The sequence below is a fragment of the Geotrypetes seraphini genome, chromosome 6 (assembly GCF_902459505.1).
Source record: "Geotrypetes seraphini chromosome 6, aGeoSer1.1, whole genome shotgun sequence".
NCBI lineage: Eukaryota > Metazoa > Chordata > Amphibia > Gymnophiona > Dermophiidae > Geotrypetes > Geotrypetes seraphini.
Window position 1 is genome coordinate 137,800,721 of NC_047089.1, and position 19,998 is coordinate 137,820,718.

Consider the following 19,998-nt stretch of genomic DNA (forward strand, 5'->3'; position numbering starts at 1 on the left):
TTCAGTTCCTAATTTGACACCAAAACCAAGTCTGCCCAAAACTTTTAGGATCCTTAAATTCTGTTGCTATAATGGGATAGGACAATAAAAGTTTAATAAGAACTATAACACTTACAGATGAGCTGTTTACATTTGTAAGTGGGAAATTCAAGCGACGCGGAGAGATAAGTATGGAAGGCCAGGCCAGCTCTGCTGTGATTTCAGCTATCACATCTTTCTGGAGGTCAGTGTCTACCTCAAATTTAGCATTGAGGCTAGGAAAAATACACAGGAACAATGGTGTTAGAATAAAAATGTGCAAAACTAATTCTCTAACATGACATACTATAGTAGTAGAAATGGGTTACTAAGAAAACAATCAATCACTAATTTCTGTCTTTCACCTGACTTGGGATATATAGTAAAAGAAAATTAACCCACCATTATATTCTAGCTTTGACTTGTTATGTTTAATAACTTGCTATGATGTAGCATACTAATATTTAATAATAATAATAATAATAATAACAGCTTATATAACGCAATACTGTGAAGTTCTATGCGGTTTACAAAAGATTAAGCAAAGGTACAAATTGACTGACTTCAAGAGGGGAAGAGGAAAGAGAAGTAATGCTACATGATTTAAAATCTATTAAGTAATAAAGAATGAAAGATAAAAGTTCAACTCTGGAAGTAACCACAACAGATATGAATCTTTGACAAGAGTTTTGAAATTAAAAACTGCATGCAAAAAATTTCAGTACTGGAGATTTTAGTTGCCTATCTACTCTTGCTGCTGCAAGAGAAGCAGCCAAAGTGGCTAGGGTGTACGGGATGGGGGTGTGAGAGACAGAGAGGGGATGGAGCTGTTGATTGAAGAGGGGGCACTGAATGGTAGGTGGGAGAGTAAGACAGGAGGGAGATAGTGATGAAGGAGGAAAAAAAAAGAGGGGAGATGCTGGATAGAGGGGGCAGATGCCTGATGGAAGGGTGAGAAAGAAAGAGGACAGATGCTTGATGGGAAGGGGGGAGAGAAAGAGAAGGCAGATCTTGGATGGAAAAATGAAATTCCAATTTAAAACATTTCATCGATATTTACTCTGCACCATCATTTTTTTAAATCAAATGGAAACATCTTATCTATATAATCCTTTAAATTTCAATTCCTAATTTGATACTGGAAACCAAGTTGCCTGAAGATTTCAAGTTAATTGAATTTTGATGCAAATATGTCTTATAATGAAACAAAACAATAAAAATGTCATTAAAAACCATAGAACTTATAGGCAAGCTGTTTATACAGTATTTGTAAGCGGGACATTCAAGTGACTTGGAAAGATGAGTATGACAGACCAGGCCAAGTTCTGCTGTGATTTTTTTTTTATTGGACTAATTGTAATACAGTTGACATTTTTGACCAACTGTCTGAGACCAAATCCTCCTCCCTCAGATCAGGACAAAATACTATAAAGCACAGTTACTTACCGTAACAGGTGTTATCCAGGGACAGCAGGCAGATATTCTTAACGCATGGGTGACATCACCGACGGAGCCCCGGTACGGACCTTTTTAACTAGAAAATTCTAGTTGGCTGCACCGCGCATGCGCGAGTGCCTTCCCGCCCGACGGAGGAGAGCGTGGTCCCCAGTTAAGATAAGCCAGCTAAGAAGCCAACCCGGGGAGGAGGGTGGGACGTAAGAATATCTGCCTGCTGTCCCTGGATAACACCTGTTACGGTAAGTAACTGTGCTTTATCCCAGGACAAGCAGGCAGCATATTCTTAACGCATGGGTGACCTCCAAGCTAACAGAGAGGGAGGAGGGATGGTTGGCCATTAGGAAAATAAATTTTGTAACACAGATTGGCTGAAGTGTCCATCCCGTCTGGAGAAGGCATCCAGACAGTAGTGAGTAGTGAACGTGTGAACTGAGGACCAAGTGGCAGCCTTGCAGATTTCCTCGATGGGCGTGGAACGGAGGAAAGCCACAGAAGCAGCCATAGCTCTGACCCTGTGGGCCGTGACAGCACCTTCCAGTGAGAGACCGGCCCGAGCATAACAGAACGCGATACAGGCAGCAAGCCAGTTGGAAAGCGTCCGTTTAGAGACAGGACGACCTAGACGGTTAGGATCTAAGGTCAGAAAGAGCTGAGGGGAAGAGCGGTGAGCCCTGGTACGGTCAAGGTAGTATGCAAGGGCACGCTTACAATCCAGCATGTGCAACGCCTGTTCCCCAGGATGAGAATGGGGTTTAGGGAAAAAGACAGGCAACACAATGGACTGGTTGAGGTGAAAAGCCGAGACCACCTTGGGAAGGAATTTAGGATGGGTACGCAGAACCACCTTGTCATGGTGAAAAACAGTGAACGGTGGATCGGCGACCAGTGCATGCATCTCACTAACCCTCCTGGCAGAGGTGATGGCAATGAGGAAAAGCACCTTCCAGGTTAGAAGTTTGAGCGAAGTTGTGGCAAGAGGCTCAAAAGGGGGTTTCCATTCAGGTCCCAGACGACAGGAGGAGACTTCAGAGGCAGTTTGACATTGAAGAGGCCTCTCATGAACCGGGAAACCAGTGGATGAGCCGTGAGAGGTTTTCCGAGGATAGGCTCATGAAACGCAGTGATGGCACTGAGGTGGACTCTGATTGAGGTAGACTTGAGGCCAGCATCGGACAGAGAGAGCAAATAGTCCAGTACAGTTTCCACCGCTAATGAGGTGGGATCGTGATGACGCAGTAGATACCAAGAGGAGAACCTGGTCCACTTCTGATGGTAACATTGGAGGGTGGCCGGTTTCCTGGAGGCATCCAAAATGCGACGGACAGGCTGAGAAAGATTGTCTGGAGAGGTCAGCCCGAGAGAAACCAAGCTGTCAGGTGGAGCGAAGACAGATTGGGATGCAGTAGAGACTGAGGTTTCTGCGTAAGTAGAGTAGGAAACACAGGAAGAGGAATGGGCTCCCTGGAGCTGAGCTGAAGCAGGAGGGAGAACCAGTGTTGGCGAGGCCACCGAGGAGCGATGAGAATCATGATGGCCCTGTCCCTGCGGAGTTTGGATAACGTCCACAACATCAGAGGTAGTGGAGGAAAGGCATAGAGGAACCGATCCGTCCAGTCGAGCAGGAATGCATCTGGGGTCAGACGATGAGGAGAGAAGAGTCTGGAACAGAACTGGGGCAGCTGATGGTTGTGAGGTGCTGCAAAGAGGTCCACCTGCGGAGTGCCCCAGCGAGCAAAGATGAAGTGGAGTGTTGAAGGGTCCAGAGTCCACTCGTGAGGTTGAAGGATGCGGCTGAGATTGTCGGCCAGGGAGTTCTGTTCGCCCTGGATGTAGACAGCCTTGAGGAAGAGATTGCGGGCCGTGGCCCAGGTCCAGATGCGGAGAGCCTCCTGACAAAGGAGGCGAGATCCGGTGCCGCCTTGCTTGTTTATGTAGTACATGGCGACTTGATTGTCTGTGCACAGGAGAAAAACCTGAGGGCAGAGAAGGTGCTGGAAGGCCTTGAGAGCATAGAACATGGCTCTGAGTTCCAGGAAATTGATGTGATGTTGACGCTCCTGAGGGGTCCAGAGTCCCTGGGTGCGTAGATCTCCCAGGTGAGCTCCCCACGCTTAGGGGGAGGCATCCGTGGTTACGATCATGGAGTGAGGGGGTAGATGAAAGAGTAGACCCCTGGAAAGATTTGAGGAGTTCAACCACCATTGAGGAGATTGCTGAAGAGACGATGTCACAGAGATGGGATGAGAAAGAAGATCCGTGGTCTGTGACCATTGGTTGGCAAGAGTCCATTGAGGTGTCCTGAGGTGGAGTCGCGCCAGAGGAAGCACATGGACCGTCGAAGCCATGTGGCCCAGGAGGACCATCATCTGTCGGGCAGGAATGGAGTGATGAAGGAGCACCTGACGACAGAGGTGGAGCAGGGTCCGTTGACGGTCGGAGGGGAGAAACGCCCTCATTAGTGTGGTGTCGAGAACTGCTCCAATGAACTGAAGTCGCTGTGTGGGAAGCAGATGCGACTTGGGGTAGTTGATCTCGAACCCCAGGAGATGGAGGAGAGAGATGGTGTGATGAGTGGCTTGTAGCACAAGTGGAGACGTAGGTGCTTTCACCAACCAATCGTCCAAGTAGGGGAACACCTGGAGGTTGTGAGACCTGAGGAAGGCCGCCACCACAATAAGGCACTTGGTGAACACCCTGGGCGATAAAGCGAGGCCAAAAGGTAGCACTTTGTACTGATAGTGACGGTGCTGTATCTGAAACCGTAGGTAGCGACGTGAAGTCGGATTGATTGGGATGTGAGTGTAGGCCTCTTTGAGGTCCAGGGAACATAGCCAGTCGTGTTGAGAGAGAAGAGGGTAAAGCGTGGCAAGGGAGAGCATTCTGAACTTCTCCTTGACCAGACACTTGTTGAGGTCCCTGAGATCGAGGATGGGACGAAGGTCTCCTGTCTTCTTGGGAACCAGGAAGTAGCGGGAGTAGAATTCCTGACCCCTTTGGGCCGGAGGCACTTCTTCGATGGCACTGAGGAGAAGGAGGGATTGGACCTCCCTCAGGAGTAGTGAGAAGCAGACTCTACGGGAGGATTGTCTGGTGGAAGAGTCTGGAAGTTGAGAAAGTAGCCGTGGCGAATGATGTTGAGGACCCATTGGTCTGATGTGATGACATCCCAACGGCTGAGGAAGATTTGGAGGCGACCTCCGATAGGCTGAGGGAGAGGCAATGATGATGGGAGATTGGCTATGCCCTGGAGGAAAAAGTCAAAAGGGCTGAGATGGTTTTGACGGAGGGAGAGGCTTGGCAGGTTGGTGAGACTGTGAGCGAGCCTGAGATTGATGCTGTTGACGAGGTCGGCGAGGCTGCTGTTGAGGCGGGTTGAGAGGTCTGGCCGAGAACCTGCGCTGGTAGGAAGACTGCTGTCTGTAGGTGCGAGCAGGTGGAGTCTTCTTTTTAGGTTTAATCAGAGTGTCCCACTTGGACTCTCCGAAGAGTTCATCACCCAGACAAGGTGCGTTAGCCAGGCGGTCCTGGTGGTTAATGTCCAGGTCAGAGACTCTCAGCCATGCCAAATGTCGCATGGCCACCGCCATGGCAGATGCACGAGAGGTCAGCTCAAATGAGTCGTAGATGGAGCGAACCATAAATTTCCTGAGTTGGAGGAGGCTGGAAATATGTTGCTGGAAAAGAGGGACCTTACGTTCAGGAAGGTATTTCTGTAAGGAGGAGAGCTGTTGCACCAGATGCTTCATGTAGAAGGAGAAGTGGAAGGTGTAGTTGTTGGCTCTATTGGCTAACATGGCATTTTGGAAAAGGCGCTTACCAAATTTATCCATGGTTTTTCCCTCTCTGCCAGGAGGGGTGGAGGCATATACACTGGAACCCTGAGATTTTTTCAAAGTAGATTCCACCAGGAGGGACTCGTGGGGCAATTGAGGCTTATCAAATCCTGGGATTGGAATAACCCGGTACAAGCTATCCAATTTACGAGGGGCTCCAGGAACTGTGAGGGGAGCTTTCCAGTTTTTATAGAAAGTTTCCCGTAAGATGTCGTGGACGGGCAACTTCAGAAATTCTTTGGGAGGTTGCTCAAAGTCTAGGGCATCGAGGAAAGCCTGAGACTTTTTAGAGTCGGACTCTAAGGGAATGGAAAGAGCTGCTGACATCTCCCTAAGGAATTTGGAGAAAGAGGATTGCTCTGGTTTGGAGACGGTGTCGGTCATGGAGGTTTCTTCGTCGGTTGACGAAGCGTCCTCCTCGGTACCGTGAGGGGAGTCTTCCCACAAATCTGGGTCCCTAATGTCGGGGTGCGTGCGTTTGGACATCGGTGTGGAGGGCTCAGCATGGCGGGTCTTTGAAGGAGATTTGCCTGAGCGCACCGAGGCTGTACCGGGTGAGGAAGACCGATGTCGTTCCTGGGACCGGACAGGGTCGGCAGCATCACGGGTATGTACTGCAGGTGTTTCTGCCAAGAGCACCGGCATGGAAGTATTAATCGGTACCGAGGGGGTCGACACCGATGGGATAGTGTGAGGCTTGGACCGGTCCCGTACTGGAAGGTGCGGTGCCAGCAACGCCGGCAACAGTTGTTGGAGCTGTTGTTGCAGCTACTCCTGTAACTGTGTTTGGAGTATGGCCGCAATGCGGTCGTCCAGGGGAGGCACCGGTACCGCTTTTTTCTTCTTCGGTACCATAGGTGCCGCTCTACGCTCCGGCGATGAGGAGGCCGATGATGAGGCACTCACCGAGATCGGAGCGGAGCATTTGCGGGGCCGGTGCGGTGCCGGGAGGGCCGGTGTCGCAACTGTGGCAGGAGGGCGCTCAAGGGAAGTGGGAGGCTTCTTAGCCGGCTTACCTGGGCCCAACGACCCCGAGGAAGGGTCCGGTGGTGTCAATGTCGTCGGTGCCGACTTTTGTGGTGCCGTCGACGTCGCAGCCGGTTCCATGGCAGATCCGGTACCAAACAAAATATTTTGTTGGATCTGCCGATTTTTCAAAGTACGCTTTTTAAGCTTAGCACAGCGGGTGCAGGTGTCAGCCCGATGCTCTGGACCCAAGCACTGGAGGCACCAATTGTGTGGGTCGGTGAGGGAGATCGGGCGTGCACACCACTGGCACTTCTTAAATCCCGGTTGAGGGGGCATGAATGGAAACACGGTCTCCGCAAAATCGAACCCGGAGGCCTGTATGGTGGCAACAGGCCCCGCCGGGGCCGGCCTGAAAAAATAAAGAAAACTCGACGAGGTTTTTTTTTTTTGAAAACAAAAATAAAGGGAATTCAATAAGAAAAAGGGAAAAAAAGTGAAGAAATACGAGAGCGGGAAGGCAAAAATTAGTTTTTCAACGGCCGTTGAAAACACATGCGTCTTCTTCGCTTCGCGGAAACGAAGAAACTGGGGACCACGCTCTCCTCCGTCGGGCGGGAAGGCACTCGCGCATGCGCGGTGCGGCCAACTAGAACTTTCTAGTTAAAAAGGTCCGTACCGGGGCTCCGTCGGTGACGTCACCCATGCTTTAAGAATATGCTGCCTGCTTGTCCTGGGATAAAAGCAGCTTACTACTTTGACCTGAGGAAGGAGGTTTTGTATATGTTAATTAGTAATGTAGCGATTAGAATATTTCTGTTTTTGAAATTTATGTCTGCTGTCTTTATATTATATTTTGCACAATATAGGGAGACATGCTTTTTATTGTTTTTCTTTCTCTGATATATTTGTACAGGTCTTCCAACCACTGTCCTCAAAAAATTGCAGACTGTTCAAAATATCTGTGCACATACTCTCTCATGCTCACTGGCACAATCATATAACTCCTCTCTTGAAACACTATCATTGGCTCCTGATTAAATGATCATCTCCATCAAAAATTCTAACTTTGACTTATAAAATTCTTTACCATAGGATTCCATTTTACTTTACTCACCTAATCACCCCACACGAACCTTCTCTGTTTCAGAACGCTGCCTTACCATCCCATCCAGGTTGAAATCTATCCTCAACTCAGCATTTTTTTTCTGCCTCATCCCCTCCCCTTTGGGCATTAGGACTGAATGGTCCTGTAGTTCATTTCTTTTATGATTTTTCCACACTGATTCTTGCCCTGCAAGGTAATATATTAAGAACCTAATAAACACTATATGCAGAGTGTGACTTCCGGTTAATTTTGGTCAACATATTTCTAGTTTTAGTTTGTGATTGCTTATTCTATAAGGGTGAAGGTCTATTTGTTTTCTGCATGAGTTAAAGACATGGTTTTCTGTTAGAATTGACTGACTGTGCAGGACTGATCTGTGTAATAATCTGGCTTATTTAGTTTTCCAATAGATGAATTGATGTTCTAGTGCCCACCACAAATCATCAGTGCAGACATGAAAACTGCCAATCAAGTGGAGAAGGCTTCATCTAAGGCAAGGCAGATATTGGGTTGTATCAATAGAAGTTTCGTCAGCCGAAAGCCTGAAGTCATAATGCCGTTGTACAGGGCCATGGTGAGATCTCATCTGGAGTACTGTGTGCAATTCTGGAGGCCACATTACAGTAAAGATGTGCGCAGAATTGAATCGGTTCAGCGGATGGCCACCAGGATGATCTCGGGGCTCAAGGGTCTCTTGTACGAAGAGAGACTGAACAAATTGCAGCTCTACACTCTCGAGGAACGTAGGGAGAGGGGAGACATGATCGAAACATTTAAGTACCTCACGGGACGTGTCGAAGTGGAAGATGATATTTTCTTTCTCAAGGGACCCTCGGCCACAAGAGGGCACCCGCTCAAACTCAGGGGCGGAAAATTTCATGGCGACACCAGAAAGTATTTCTTCACAGAGAGAGTGGTTGATCATTGGAACAAGCTTCCAGTGAAGGTGATTGAGGCACACAGCATGCCAGACTTTAAGAATAAATGGGATACCCATGTGGGATCCCTACGAGGGTCAAGATAAGGAAAATTGGGTCATTAGGGCATAGACAGGGGGTGGGTAAGCAGAGTGGGCAGACTTGATGGGCTGTAGCCCTTTTCTGCCGTCATCTTCTATGTTTCTATGAACCCATCCGCGCAATGAGCGGTGGCGGCGAAAAGGGCGAACAGAATGCTAGGAATGATTAAAAAGGGGATTACGAACAGATCGGAGAAGATTATCACGCCACTGTATCAGGCCATGGTATGCCCTCACCTGGAATACTGCGTCCAGCACTGGTCATCGTACATGAAGAAGAACACGGTACTACTCGAAAGGGTCCAGAGAAGAGCGACTAAAATGGTTAAGGGGTTGGAGGAGTTGCCGTACAGTGAGAGTTTAGAGAAACTGGGCCTCTTCTCCCTTGAAAAGAGGAGACTGAGAGGAGACACGATCGAAACATTCAAGATAATGAAGGGAATAGACTTAGTAGATAAAGATAGGTTGTTCACCCTTTCCAAGTTTAGAGAGAACGAGAGGGCACTCTCTAAAGTTAAAAGGGGATAGATTCCATACAAACGTAAGGAAGTTCTTCTTCACCCAGAGAGTGGTAGAGAATTAGAATGCTCTTCTGGAGTCTGTCATAAGGGAAAACACCCTCCAGGGATTCAAGACAAGATTGGACAAGTTCCTGCTGAATCAGAACAAATGCAGGCTCTTGTACCATCTAGGCACTAATACCCCTCAAGGAACTAGAGGAGGCTAAGTCAATGGCTCCCACCCCTTCTCATATACCGCATGGCACATGGGACACGGAGGGCCTTCAGTCGACCATCTAGCACAAATCTGGCATGAATTTAAGGTATCTTGGCCTAAGGAGTTCATCACACCTGTTTTTGTACAAAATCAAGACGTTTTGAGGCAGAAAGAGGCCAGATACTTATCAATCCAATTGTAAAAAAACCCCAAAGATCCCATCTCCCTTATATCCAACTACAGACCCATTGCGAACATACCCTTCTTTACATAAAGTTGATGGAAGGTCTGGTCAACCAAGATTTAACAACCTACCTGGACAAATTCAACATTCTAAACGATAACCAGTCAGGTTTCCGCTCTGGACACAGCACTGAAACTGTCATCGCTTTTCATAACCTGTTCAGCCAAGGCACACGTGCACTAGTCCTGCAATTCGATCTTAGTAGCGCCTTCGACTTGGTCGATCATGCCATTCTTCTGGACTGCTTGGAGTCTATCGGTATCTCAGGCAACGTGTTAAAATGGTTCCAGGGTTTCCTAGGTAAACGCTCTTCCCAAGTTTACAGTGATAACTCCCATTCCGCCAGCTGGGCCAACACCTGAGGAGTCCCACAGGGCCCCCCCCCTTTGTCCCCCACGCTATTCAACATCTACCTGGTCACTCTGGGTAATCTACTGCTAAGCTTGAAGATCAAATTCTACATCTACGCTGATGACATCACCTTAGTCTTTCCCCTAACCAACATAACCCCCGAGATAAATAACCACCTAGCTTCAATCTTAATGCAAATCGAACTTTGGATGGCCGATTTCAAACTGAAACTCAACTCAGATAAAACCAAATTCTGCCTGGCAAGTCCAAACGACAAAATCAAAGACCCCTCAATCTCCCTAAATGGACCAGTCTTTCCCATAACAAACTCCTTAAAAATTCTAGGAGTGACTCTCGACCGCAACCTTATCTTCGAAACTCACACCGACCTTCTGGTCAGAAAAGGTTTCTCCATCTTATGGAAGCTAAGATCCATCGGAAAATACTTCGACGCTCCCTCATTCCGCTTACTTGTGCAATCCTCCATCTTAAGTCTACTCGACTACTGCAACATCATCTACCTGGGATCTTTCAAAAAAACTACACAAAGATTGTGAATCATCCAAAACACGGCAATCCGACTGATCTTCGGACTAAAAAAATGGGAACACTTAACTCCCTACTACCACAAACATCACTGGCTACCCTTGGAAGCAAGAATGCAATTCAAGTTCGCCTGTTTCTGTTTCAAATCCATCCTTGGCTCGGCCCCCCTTTACTTGGTACCCCATTTTATCCTAGACCGCCCATCTAAACACACATGCAGAACCCAACTGTTTAGCTATCCTACTCTTAAGGCCTGCCGTTACATAAGATACCTAAATAGAACTCTTGCCTTCCAAGCAGGTCAACTCAATAACTGGCTGGCCCACATTATCTCACGCGCTTCATCCTACCTAAACTTCAGGAAACTACTAAAAACTAATCTATTCACCCGATTTACAACCCAAGACCTTTATGCCCTACCCATGGCCCCTCTTATCTCACCATGTCCTGCTTCCCATTAAACTGCTTCCAATTATACTGCTTCCCATTAAACGGCATCTTCATCTGCTCTGTTCTTTTTTTTTTTTTTTTTACCTATATGCCTACATCCACTGTAAACCTTTGTTATATCTACATTCTTGGACTGAACCTTTACTCAGATTGTCTCGACCTTCTTCACGGTACCTTTTTGCTCTGATTGTACCTATTTTCTCTGATCGCACCATTTTCGCTGATTGTACCATTTTCGCTGATTGTTCCTATTTTTCTCTGTTTGTACCATTTCCGCTGATTGCACCATTTTCGTTGATTGTTCCTATTTTCTCTGTTTGTACCATTTTCTCTGGCACCTATTTTCTCTGATTGTACCATTGTACCATTTTCGTTGATTGTCCAGCCCTTCTTCGTTGTAAAACGCCTCGAACTACTATGGCTTTGGCGGTATAAAAGAAATAAAATTATTATTATTATTATTATTAATTATTTTCAAATCAGGAAATGCAAGAATGGCCACTGCAGCAGCGATTTTAGCTCCAAAAACAGCCTGTGGGAGCTACATTATGGACCAAAAAACTAGCAATTTGGGGATTTTAGAGGTGGAGAACCCCAAAACCCCCTCAAAAACACTTTTAAAGACTCCCCCTCCGATTTTGTTTTAAAGGCTGTCAGCCTATTACTCACTGCCATTCTGTGTGCTGGGGCTGCTTGTGGTGAAGATGCAGACAGCTTACAGAGAGAACCTCTGCTTCAAACAAGCCTGGAATTCAGACTGCTTGTCTCTTCAGACTGCCTCTTGGGCCCAACGATTGGCCAGAGACCTCAACTCTCATCGGAACCTCGCTCACAGTCTGAGGGAAGAAATGCAGTCTGCTCCAATCCTGGAAAACCTACCATGGACCCACATAGCTTGCGTTCAAGCTCACTGTGGACAGAACTTGGGGTGAACCTTGCTCCCAAGGGACCAGTCCCTGAGCTCCCACATTGTTAGTGCAGGTTGCCCAAGTAAGTGCAATGTAGAGAATGATACGGGAACAAATTTTTTCCCATCCCCGCAGGAACACATTTTCCCCATACTATCCCAGCGAGTTCTTTTCCTGACCCTTCCCTGCAAGCTCTGTCCTCATCTGAACAAGTCTCAAACACTTTAAAATCCTAAGTGTTCGAGGCTTGTGCAGTTAAGGCAGAGCTTCTAGTAATGGAGCAGCGACAAAACCCGCAATGACAGGACAGGGAAATTGGGTTCCTGCGGGGATGGGGACAAATTTGGCTCCTTGTCATTCTCTAGTGCAGTGTATCGCAAACTGTGTGCCTCCTGAGATTTCTGGTGTGCCACGGTACACTGGGGAAGAGGAGAGGTGCTGGCATAGGATGACTGTAAACAATCTCCCGACGCCGGCACCTTTTCTCTCCAGCGCAAGGCCCATTTGAAGGGTCTTTGTGGATGCGCTGACGGCGGCGCGCTGATGTCATGCATGCGCATGACGTCATCATGCCGATGCCAGCGCCCTTCTGGGTGTCTCAAGCTGGGGACATTAGGTTTACTGTGCCCTGGCTCGAAAAATTTTGCGAGACACTGCTCTAGTGCAATGCAAGGCAGTCTGTCCCTTGAATACAGACCTCTGACCTCAGAGTCTGGGCTCACTCGCAGCCAGAGATGTCCCCAGATTAAGATCCTCTGCATCACCAAAATGCCTTGCAAATGGTAAGCAAAAACTGAAATTAAAGGAAAAGTAAACACAAGTTCTTATGTACTATCTTGCTTGTACATAAGAACATAATAATAGCCTTACTGGGTCAGACCAATGGTCAAGCAAGCTCAGTAGCCCGTTCTCACAGTGGCTAATCCAGGTCACTAGTACCTGGCAAAAACCCAAAGAGTAACAACACTCCTTGCTACCGATCTTTCTCAATAACAGATTATGGACTTTTCCTCCAGGAAATTGTCCAACTCTTTCTTAAAATCAGCTATGCTATCTGCTTTTACCACAACCTCTGGCAACGTGTTCCAGAGCTTAATTTTCTCCTCCTATTGGTTTTAAAAGTATTTCCCTGTAACTTCATCGAGTGTCCCCTAGACTTTGCAGTTTTTGTCAGAGTGAAAAATCGATCCACTTGTACCCGATCTACACCACTCAGGATTTTGTAGGCTTCAATCATATCTCCCCTCAGCCGTAGAGATACAACTGATTGAAAGACAGCCCAGAGAGATGGGAGGTGGAGCAAAATAATGCTAATGAGGCTTTCTACAAGAATTCTTGTGGTAACAGATGGACTACACACAGGTTCAGGAATAATGTGTCTGCTGCACTAGAATTTGAGTTCAGAAAGCTACTCCATATTGGTGCCATCAAATGACATTATCCTGTTTTGCTGGAGAATCACCCAACTACTCTATGCCTTAGTCCTTTCCTGCATGGACTACTGCAACATGCTATTTAGCGGTCTCACAGTGAAGAACATACAACATCTCTAGCATGTACAAAATGCAGCAATCAGACTTCTAAAAAACCGCCATGCCCGCAACCCTGTCTCCCAGGCTCTATCATCAGCTCACTTAGCCAAACGTTGTGTCTTCAAGGGCCTGATGCTAGTATTCAAATCCTTGCACAGCATGGCGCCAGGCTACATGACATCCAAAGATCCTCCGTATGTGCCAAACAAGTCCCTCTACTCCTAGAATGAAATACCCTCAAAACACCCTCTGATCGTGTCCTTCAACTGCAAACCACCAAAGTTCCTCCTCCCACTTCATACCAAGCCACTGAAATCAACTTCCCCCAAAGATCAGATCCCTTGAAGGACTCTTCAACTTTAGAAAAGCAATAAAAACATACCTCTTCATCTAACGCCCCTGCCCATGACCAATGGGCAAATTAGGATAAAAAATTGTATTGAAAAATCTTTGCCCTGTTCTGAATAGGGAATACCCTGTAACTATGGCAAATTTAACCTATAAGCTGTATATCATGTATATTGGTATTAGATTCTTAGTATGTGTCGAGTTAGGATAAAAACATGTATCAAAAAAAAACTTGTACTGTAACTATGGCAAATTGTAAACTTCGAGAGCTCATACTGATGTCCGTTTATTTATAGTATTGGTAAGAGGTTTTCATTTCTTCAAAGTCAAACACTTGCCCCGAGGATAACAGTTAGCCGACTATAGACTGTATATTATATTGGACCTACTGGCGACTGCAGTGTCCATAGGGTTACATTTTTTTGTGCTGAAGTTGTAAACTGTACATTATATATGTTAACCTGTAACCCGTTCTGAGCTCTTTGGGGAGAGTGGGATAGAAAACAAATTAAATAAATAAATAGTTAGCTTGCCTAAAACAATACTTTCTAGCAGTCAAAGGTGCAGAATTATGCGATAAATAGGTATGGTAAGTACAAATTACAAAAGCACAAGCATATCTGGTACTATACAGTACAATGAGTCATGTATTTTATAAGGCACTAGACTACAAACTTACAGATGATCAGAATTTTCTCTGATTTCCATCCACTTTCTGAACAGGTTCTCATGCAAATCCCAATCAGAGTCCCAAACATCTTCTTGCATTGTTAAACTATGCTGCATCTTGGGCTCATCTGAAAAGAAACAATTTTATTACAACTATAATACCTGCATAACTAAGACTGGGCATAAACAGACTACAAAATTTCTTCAGTAATAGTAAATTATACTTACATTTAGATAAAAATGGAAGACCAGCGTAGCAATGATCTCCACATTGTAAAGCAGCATCAAAATATATATTTGCTAACTATAAAGGCAAATAAGAGAATAATTTTTTTTTAAAAAGCTCAAATACTATATAAATCAAAAATTAATACATTTTAAATTAAATTTCAATATAGCAAATCTGTCATACTTTTGATTTCTTCCCAGGCTCCAAGTCTTCTTTATTGCTCCTTAAACGTTTGTAATAAAACCGTATGTCTTCTGAGAGCGAGCGTATATGTTGTATTTTTACCTTCTGTGAGAAGGAACTCATAATATTTAAACTATGATGAACTATTTTCCCCTGAACAAAGAAAAAGAATATACATAAAAGTATATTATATTCATTTACAGCACATATTTCAAAATAGTTTAGACCTGCGAGTACTATCTACACCTGAATGAAATGATAAGAACCAAATATTACATCTGAATTTGTGAGACAAGATTTTTAAAAGACCATGAAGAAATATTTATTTCAACAAGTAGAGCAGGTTTCTGAGATGCTCTATTCTGCAATGTTAGTGCCTCAACATTTTCCTAAACTGCCTCCCCTTAAGAGTATTTCTCTTCTTTTGTGCTATTCAATAGCATCGAGACCCTCTAGTCTTCTCCTTTGATTTCTACAGAAACTCTAGAATACTTATTACTGCTAATAATGCAGTGAAAAATTATGAAACTCTACAAGGTACATACAGCACAATAAAGTACAGACAACTAGAAGAAAGCAGCTCAAGATCCATGGAGAGATAGATACTGAAGAGAGGGCCACTTTGGTGGATCAGGGATCTCTGCTCTGAGGTCTAGGGGGAAAGAAGCCTCAGGAGGAAGTGACAGTAGGATTGTTTTATCTTCTGATAGTTGAAGTAAATTGCACACAAACATGGTTCCTGTAGCACAGTTACAATACAGGAATGATCACAGCAGATGGGCCAGGATAGTAAAGTTACTCACATGTAGCAGACATGTAGGTGATGTTATCCACAGAACCCTGGTATGGACAATCAAAAGTGTACTGTCACTTTAAATTTAAGGACTGTCCATACCGCACTTGCACCGTCACGCCCAATATCAGCTTGAGAGACATGCAGTTCAGTAAGACAGCTAAGAAGCAAACTAGGGGAGGTGGGCAGATTGTGAGAATTTATTTATTTATTATTTCTAAAATTTCTTGGCTGCCTATAACTAAGCGGTTTACAATGTAAAATATTCACAATGGTTCAGAGGACAACATACATAACAATACTTACAATATACACATTTAGCCCACTAAAAATAGCAGAAATTTTGAAAAAATAAACGTTTTCAGTTGTTTTCTAAATTGTACATAAGAAAGATGTACGTATTAAATGCCGAAGATCTTTATCATAATGTGCTGCTTAATAGGCCAGCGTATGGTCAAGATATTTCTTACTTTTACATCCTTAGCCGATGGAAAAAGAACAAAGCATGTGACTTTCTACTATTCTTGTAAGGTGCTATAAGAAATGTATCAACTAGATATGATGGAGGTAATCCAAAAGCAACTTTATAGCACAGACATCCTAATTTGAAAACAACTCATGCCTCCACTGGGAGCCAATGCAGCTCACAATAAAGTGGAGTCACATGGTCTTGTTTTTCAGACCATAAATTAATCTGATCACAGTATTCTGTATCAGTTTGAGTTTGGTCATATTTTTCTTGGTACTTGACAAACAGATAATATTGCAGTAGTCAAGAAAACAGTAAAGATTGCACAAAAATTTTAAAAACAGAAATTTCAAAATATGGTCTTATAACACGTAATTTCTACAAAGTATAGTATCCCTTGCAAATCACGGCATCAATCTGATTCTTCATGGTCAGATGTCGATCAAAAACTACGCCTAATATTTTAATTGTAGAACAGATAGTATAGGATAATAAATTAATCTTAATTGATGGTTCAATACAAGTCTTTTGTGAGGATGCAAAAAAGAATTTGGGTTTTTCTTGATTCAATTTCAATTTCCTGCATTCAAAAATCCATTAGATTCAACACAGACTCAATAATTTGGGTACTATTGGATAGGACTGTATTGCATGGGATGATAATTGTGTAGCTAAACAATTTCACCCCCAAATCACTTACTATATAACCCAAGGAGGAAAGATAAGCATCAAACAATGTAGGAGAAAGTGGAGAACCCTGAGGAATTCCACAAGGGTTCTTCCAAGTGTTAGATAATAAGTTGTTAAATTTGACTTGGTATGAATTTGATTCAAGGAACCCTTTGAACCATAAAAGAACCTTCCCTTGAATTCCTAGTGTGTCCAAAAGTAATTTAAAATGATCCACCAGATCGAACGTACTACTCAAATCAATGAAGCAGTTCCCTTACTTAATAAACTATTAAGATAATCTTGTAGTGTAGCCAATACTAAAATTAGATCTAAAACCTGACTGAGATTCGTGTACTTAGCTAGTTGAAGTTGGACCAGTCCCTCCATGATCTTTACAAGAAAGGAATAGACGCCACCGGTTTATAATTTGATGGTAAAGAGGGTGAATCTTTAATATTTTTGATTAATGGTGTATTAACTATATTACCTTCCTCTAAAGGAAACTTTCCCTTCTCTAGAAAGTCTGATAGCCATTCAAACAATTTCAGCTTAAAGCTTGAAGGTGCATTAGCCATAAGATTTGTAGGGCAAGAATCTAAAATACAATGAGATTTAGAGTATCTATGAATAGTTTAGAAAAGTCTGACCAATCTGGGCTTTCATAAACGGTCCACCTTAAATTCATTCTGACTCTTAGTTGTAAAGAAGTCTATATTCTTCGGGCAAGGTGAACAAGAAGATTGTAAACCCATAACCTTAGAGCTAAAGAAATTTGCTAAGTCATTGGAAGTAGGCAGTAACATTTGAGATGGTTGTGTATTTTTAGCCACATTAAACACATCATTAACAAGTTGGAATAGTTTTTTTGTGTTAGTGGCAAGTTCATGAACTTAATTGTCAGACTTCGTACCTCAGGTTCAGAAAACTTCTAAAAGCTTGTGTACCAAGACAAGGAGTCAACCCTGAAGTAACTGAAGCGGTAATTGTAAAAGCACATTCCTAAACTGTCTAATGCAACTCCTGGGACAAAACAATGACCTACTTGTACTTGTAGCTATATAGTTGAAATTATGACTTAACTGTATTAATAGTTATACTGATCTACCTGTACTAGCAACCTTATTGAAGGTCCACGTCAATCTGTCCATTGTAACTTCCTGGGTAATTGACCCAACCTCTTGTAATGCAATCCAACCTTGAGCTGAATAGGTAAAGGTGGAATAGAAAACCTGATTAACATAACACTGTTCATTGTCCAAGACTTCCATGAACTCTGCCCAATGCTCCTCTTCAGACTCTATGCTAATAGTCAGTGTTTGAGCATCTGTCTAATAAAATTGGTATAGGACAGCCTTTCAGGTGAGGACCTACACTGAGGAGGAGATGAAGGAGGATCTGAAGGCATCCCATAGGATCATCAGCAGAAAACTCTGGGTATTCACTGGAAGAGCGTGATGACAAATCAGTCAGAGAACTCAATGTCAGCTCTTCTGGTAGTGGAGTGTCGAGAGTATGATGAAGAATGGTCGAGGAGAAGTTGGTGTACTTCACTCCCTAGATGACAATGCATTTGTCGAGCACATTTTTGACGTGGAAGCTCAATATTGAGGCATCCGAGATCAATGCCTGGATAGCTTTTGCAACAATGGTGCTAGTACTGATATTGACAAGGGTACATTAGGCACTTGTTGATTTGGGTGTCGAGGCATTGGGGAGCTCACTGCCCGAGATCAGCCTCTGAGGAGACATCAAATGATAAGATGGTAACCACCATTGGTGCAGTGACACTTGGACTGCATCGATGGAGAAGATGTCCGAGACATGTTTATGTTGAATAGCTAGCAGATGGCAGTACCACTGAAGATGAAGAAGAGTACATCGTCGACGTGGTTGGTGCGCCAGTGTCGATACTAGTTGGGGTTGGAGTCTCCAGTCGTGCTAGATGTCCTGACGTTGTACCAAAAAGTTTCTCATACTGCAATTTCCTGGCTTTAAGCGATCTCTTCTGCATATGAGATCAGAATGTGCATGAAATATCCCGATGGTCAGGACCTAGGCACTGTACATACATACCATGCCTGAAATTGTCCTATTGCATCAAATGCACCATTTGAAGTTGCTAGGTGACTTGGAAATAAAGATGGAAAAACTGCAGATGCAAAGTCAAAGGGCGTAGTGACCCAGGGAGGTTAAGCAGATGTCAATCCAAAGAAGAGTCAACGCTCCCAGAGAGAAAATGGGCTGAAAAGAGCTTGAAGGCCTGTAAACCCGAAGTTTGGGGAAAAATGAAATTTTAACTAAAAATGAAGGAAGATGATAGAAATCAAAATTTGACAAAATGAAGAAAAATACTGAAGAGAAGGCACAAAAAAGATCAAAATTTGACATGCTTGGAGAGAACTTGAGAACTCAGCTTCTCAGCTCCGCGGAATACTATTACAGGTCTCGCAAGCCAATGTCAGGCAGGAAGGTACCAGTACACCAGGGGTAGGGAACTCCGGTCCTCGAGAGCCGCTCGGGTTTTCAGGATTTCCCCAATGAATATGCATGAGATCTATTTGGATGCACTGCTTTCAATGCATGTTCATTTGGGAAATCCTGAAAACTCGACTGGAATATGGCTCTCGAGGACCGGAGTTCCCTATCCATGCAGTACACACTCAGTACAGTGGTTCCATGGATAACATCAGCCACATGAGAATATTATGCCTGCTTGTACTCAGAGAAGAATATGAACATGACTATTTCAGTAATGAAAAAGACGGCACTGTAATGAAATCACACTTGATTGAAGATGGACCCAATACAGGCCACGTTTCTGCCACTAAGTGTTCCTTAGAAGTCCTACTGTGAAACAATCAATCAGCAATTGAAAACAAAACTTTCTAAATTGTAATTTTTCATCCATTGTGATGAGCAGTGTTTTTGAACTTGGCTTTGTGCCAGCCACCATGTGAAAGTGTTCAGTGACCTGATTGGGCTGAAATAAATGGTAACAGCTCTGTTCATTACAGTGAACGAAAAATTGGCATTTAGATTGTTTTGTTATTATTGACTGCTGATTATTTCAAAATAGAACTTCTGAGGAAGGCTTATTAGCCAAACGTGGTCCGTGTTGGGTCCATCTTCAATCAAGTGTGATTTCATTACAGTTCCACTTTTCTATTACTGCAATAAAGTCAATGATATTCAATCTTGATTCATCTGTTGTAATCATTCCTGCTGGTTTTGGCATCCATTGTTGTTTTTTTTTTTAGGAGTGTTTGTTTTTCTTCTCTCTGTTTTGGACAGTTAAAGATACAAACATGGCTCTTATAGCATACTTAAGATATTTGGATACATCATGAACTGAGTGGCTTCTGATGGGCACCAAAAAATGTACAGAGATCTTGCCCAAAGACTAAGGGTGCAGACCAGGTGAAGAGAGAGGAGTGAGAAAGGTAGACCATATCCGGAGGAAGCTCTTGCGCTGTTTATGGAATGATT

At 44.0% G+C, this 19,998-nt stretch overlaps 1 protein-coding gene across 1 annotated transcript in view; it reads right to left on the bottom strand.

Moving 5' to 3' along the window:
• Positions 1-19,998, bottom strand: part of TMEM131 (transmembrane protein 131) — a 396,906-nt gene that overhangs the window by 152,563 nt on the left and 224,345 nt on the right. The window contains 4 exon segments of the mRNA XM_033949394.1: positions 116-254; positions 14,177-14,294; positions 14,395-14,470; positions 14,579-14,731. Coding sequence (XP_033805285.1) covers positions 116-254; positions 14,177-14,294; positions 14,395-14,470; positions 14,579-14,731 — 486 coding nt within the window.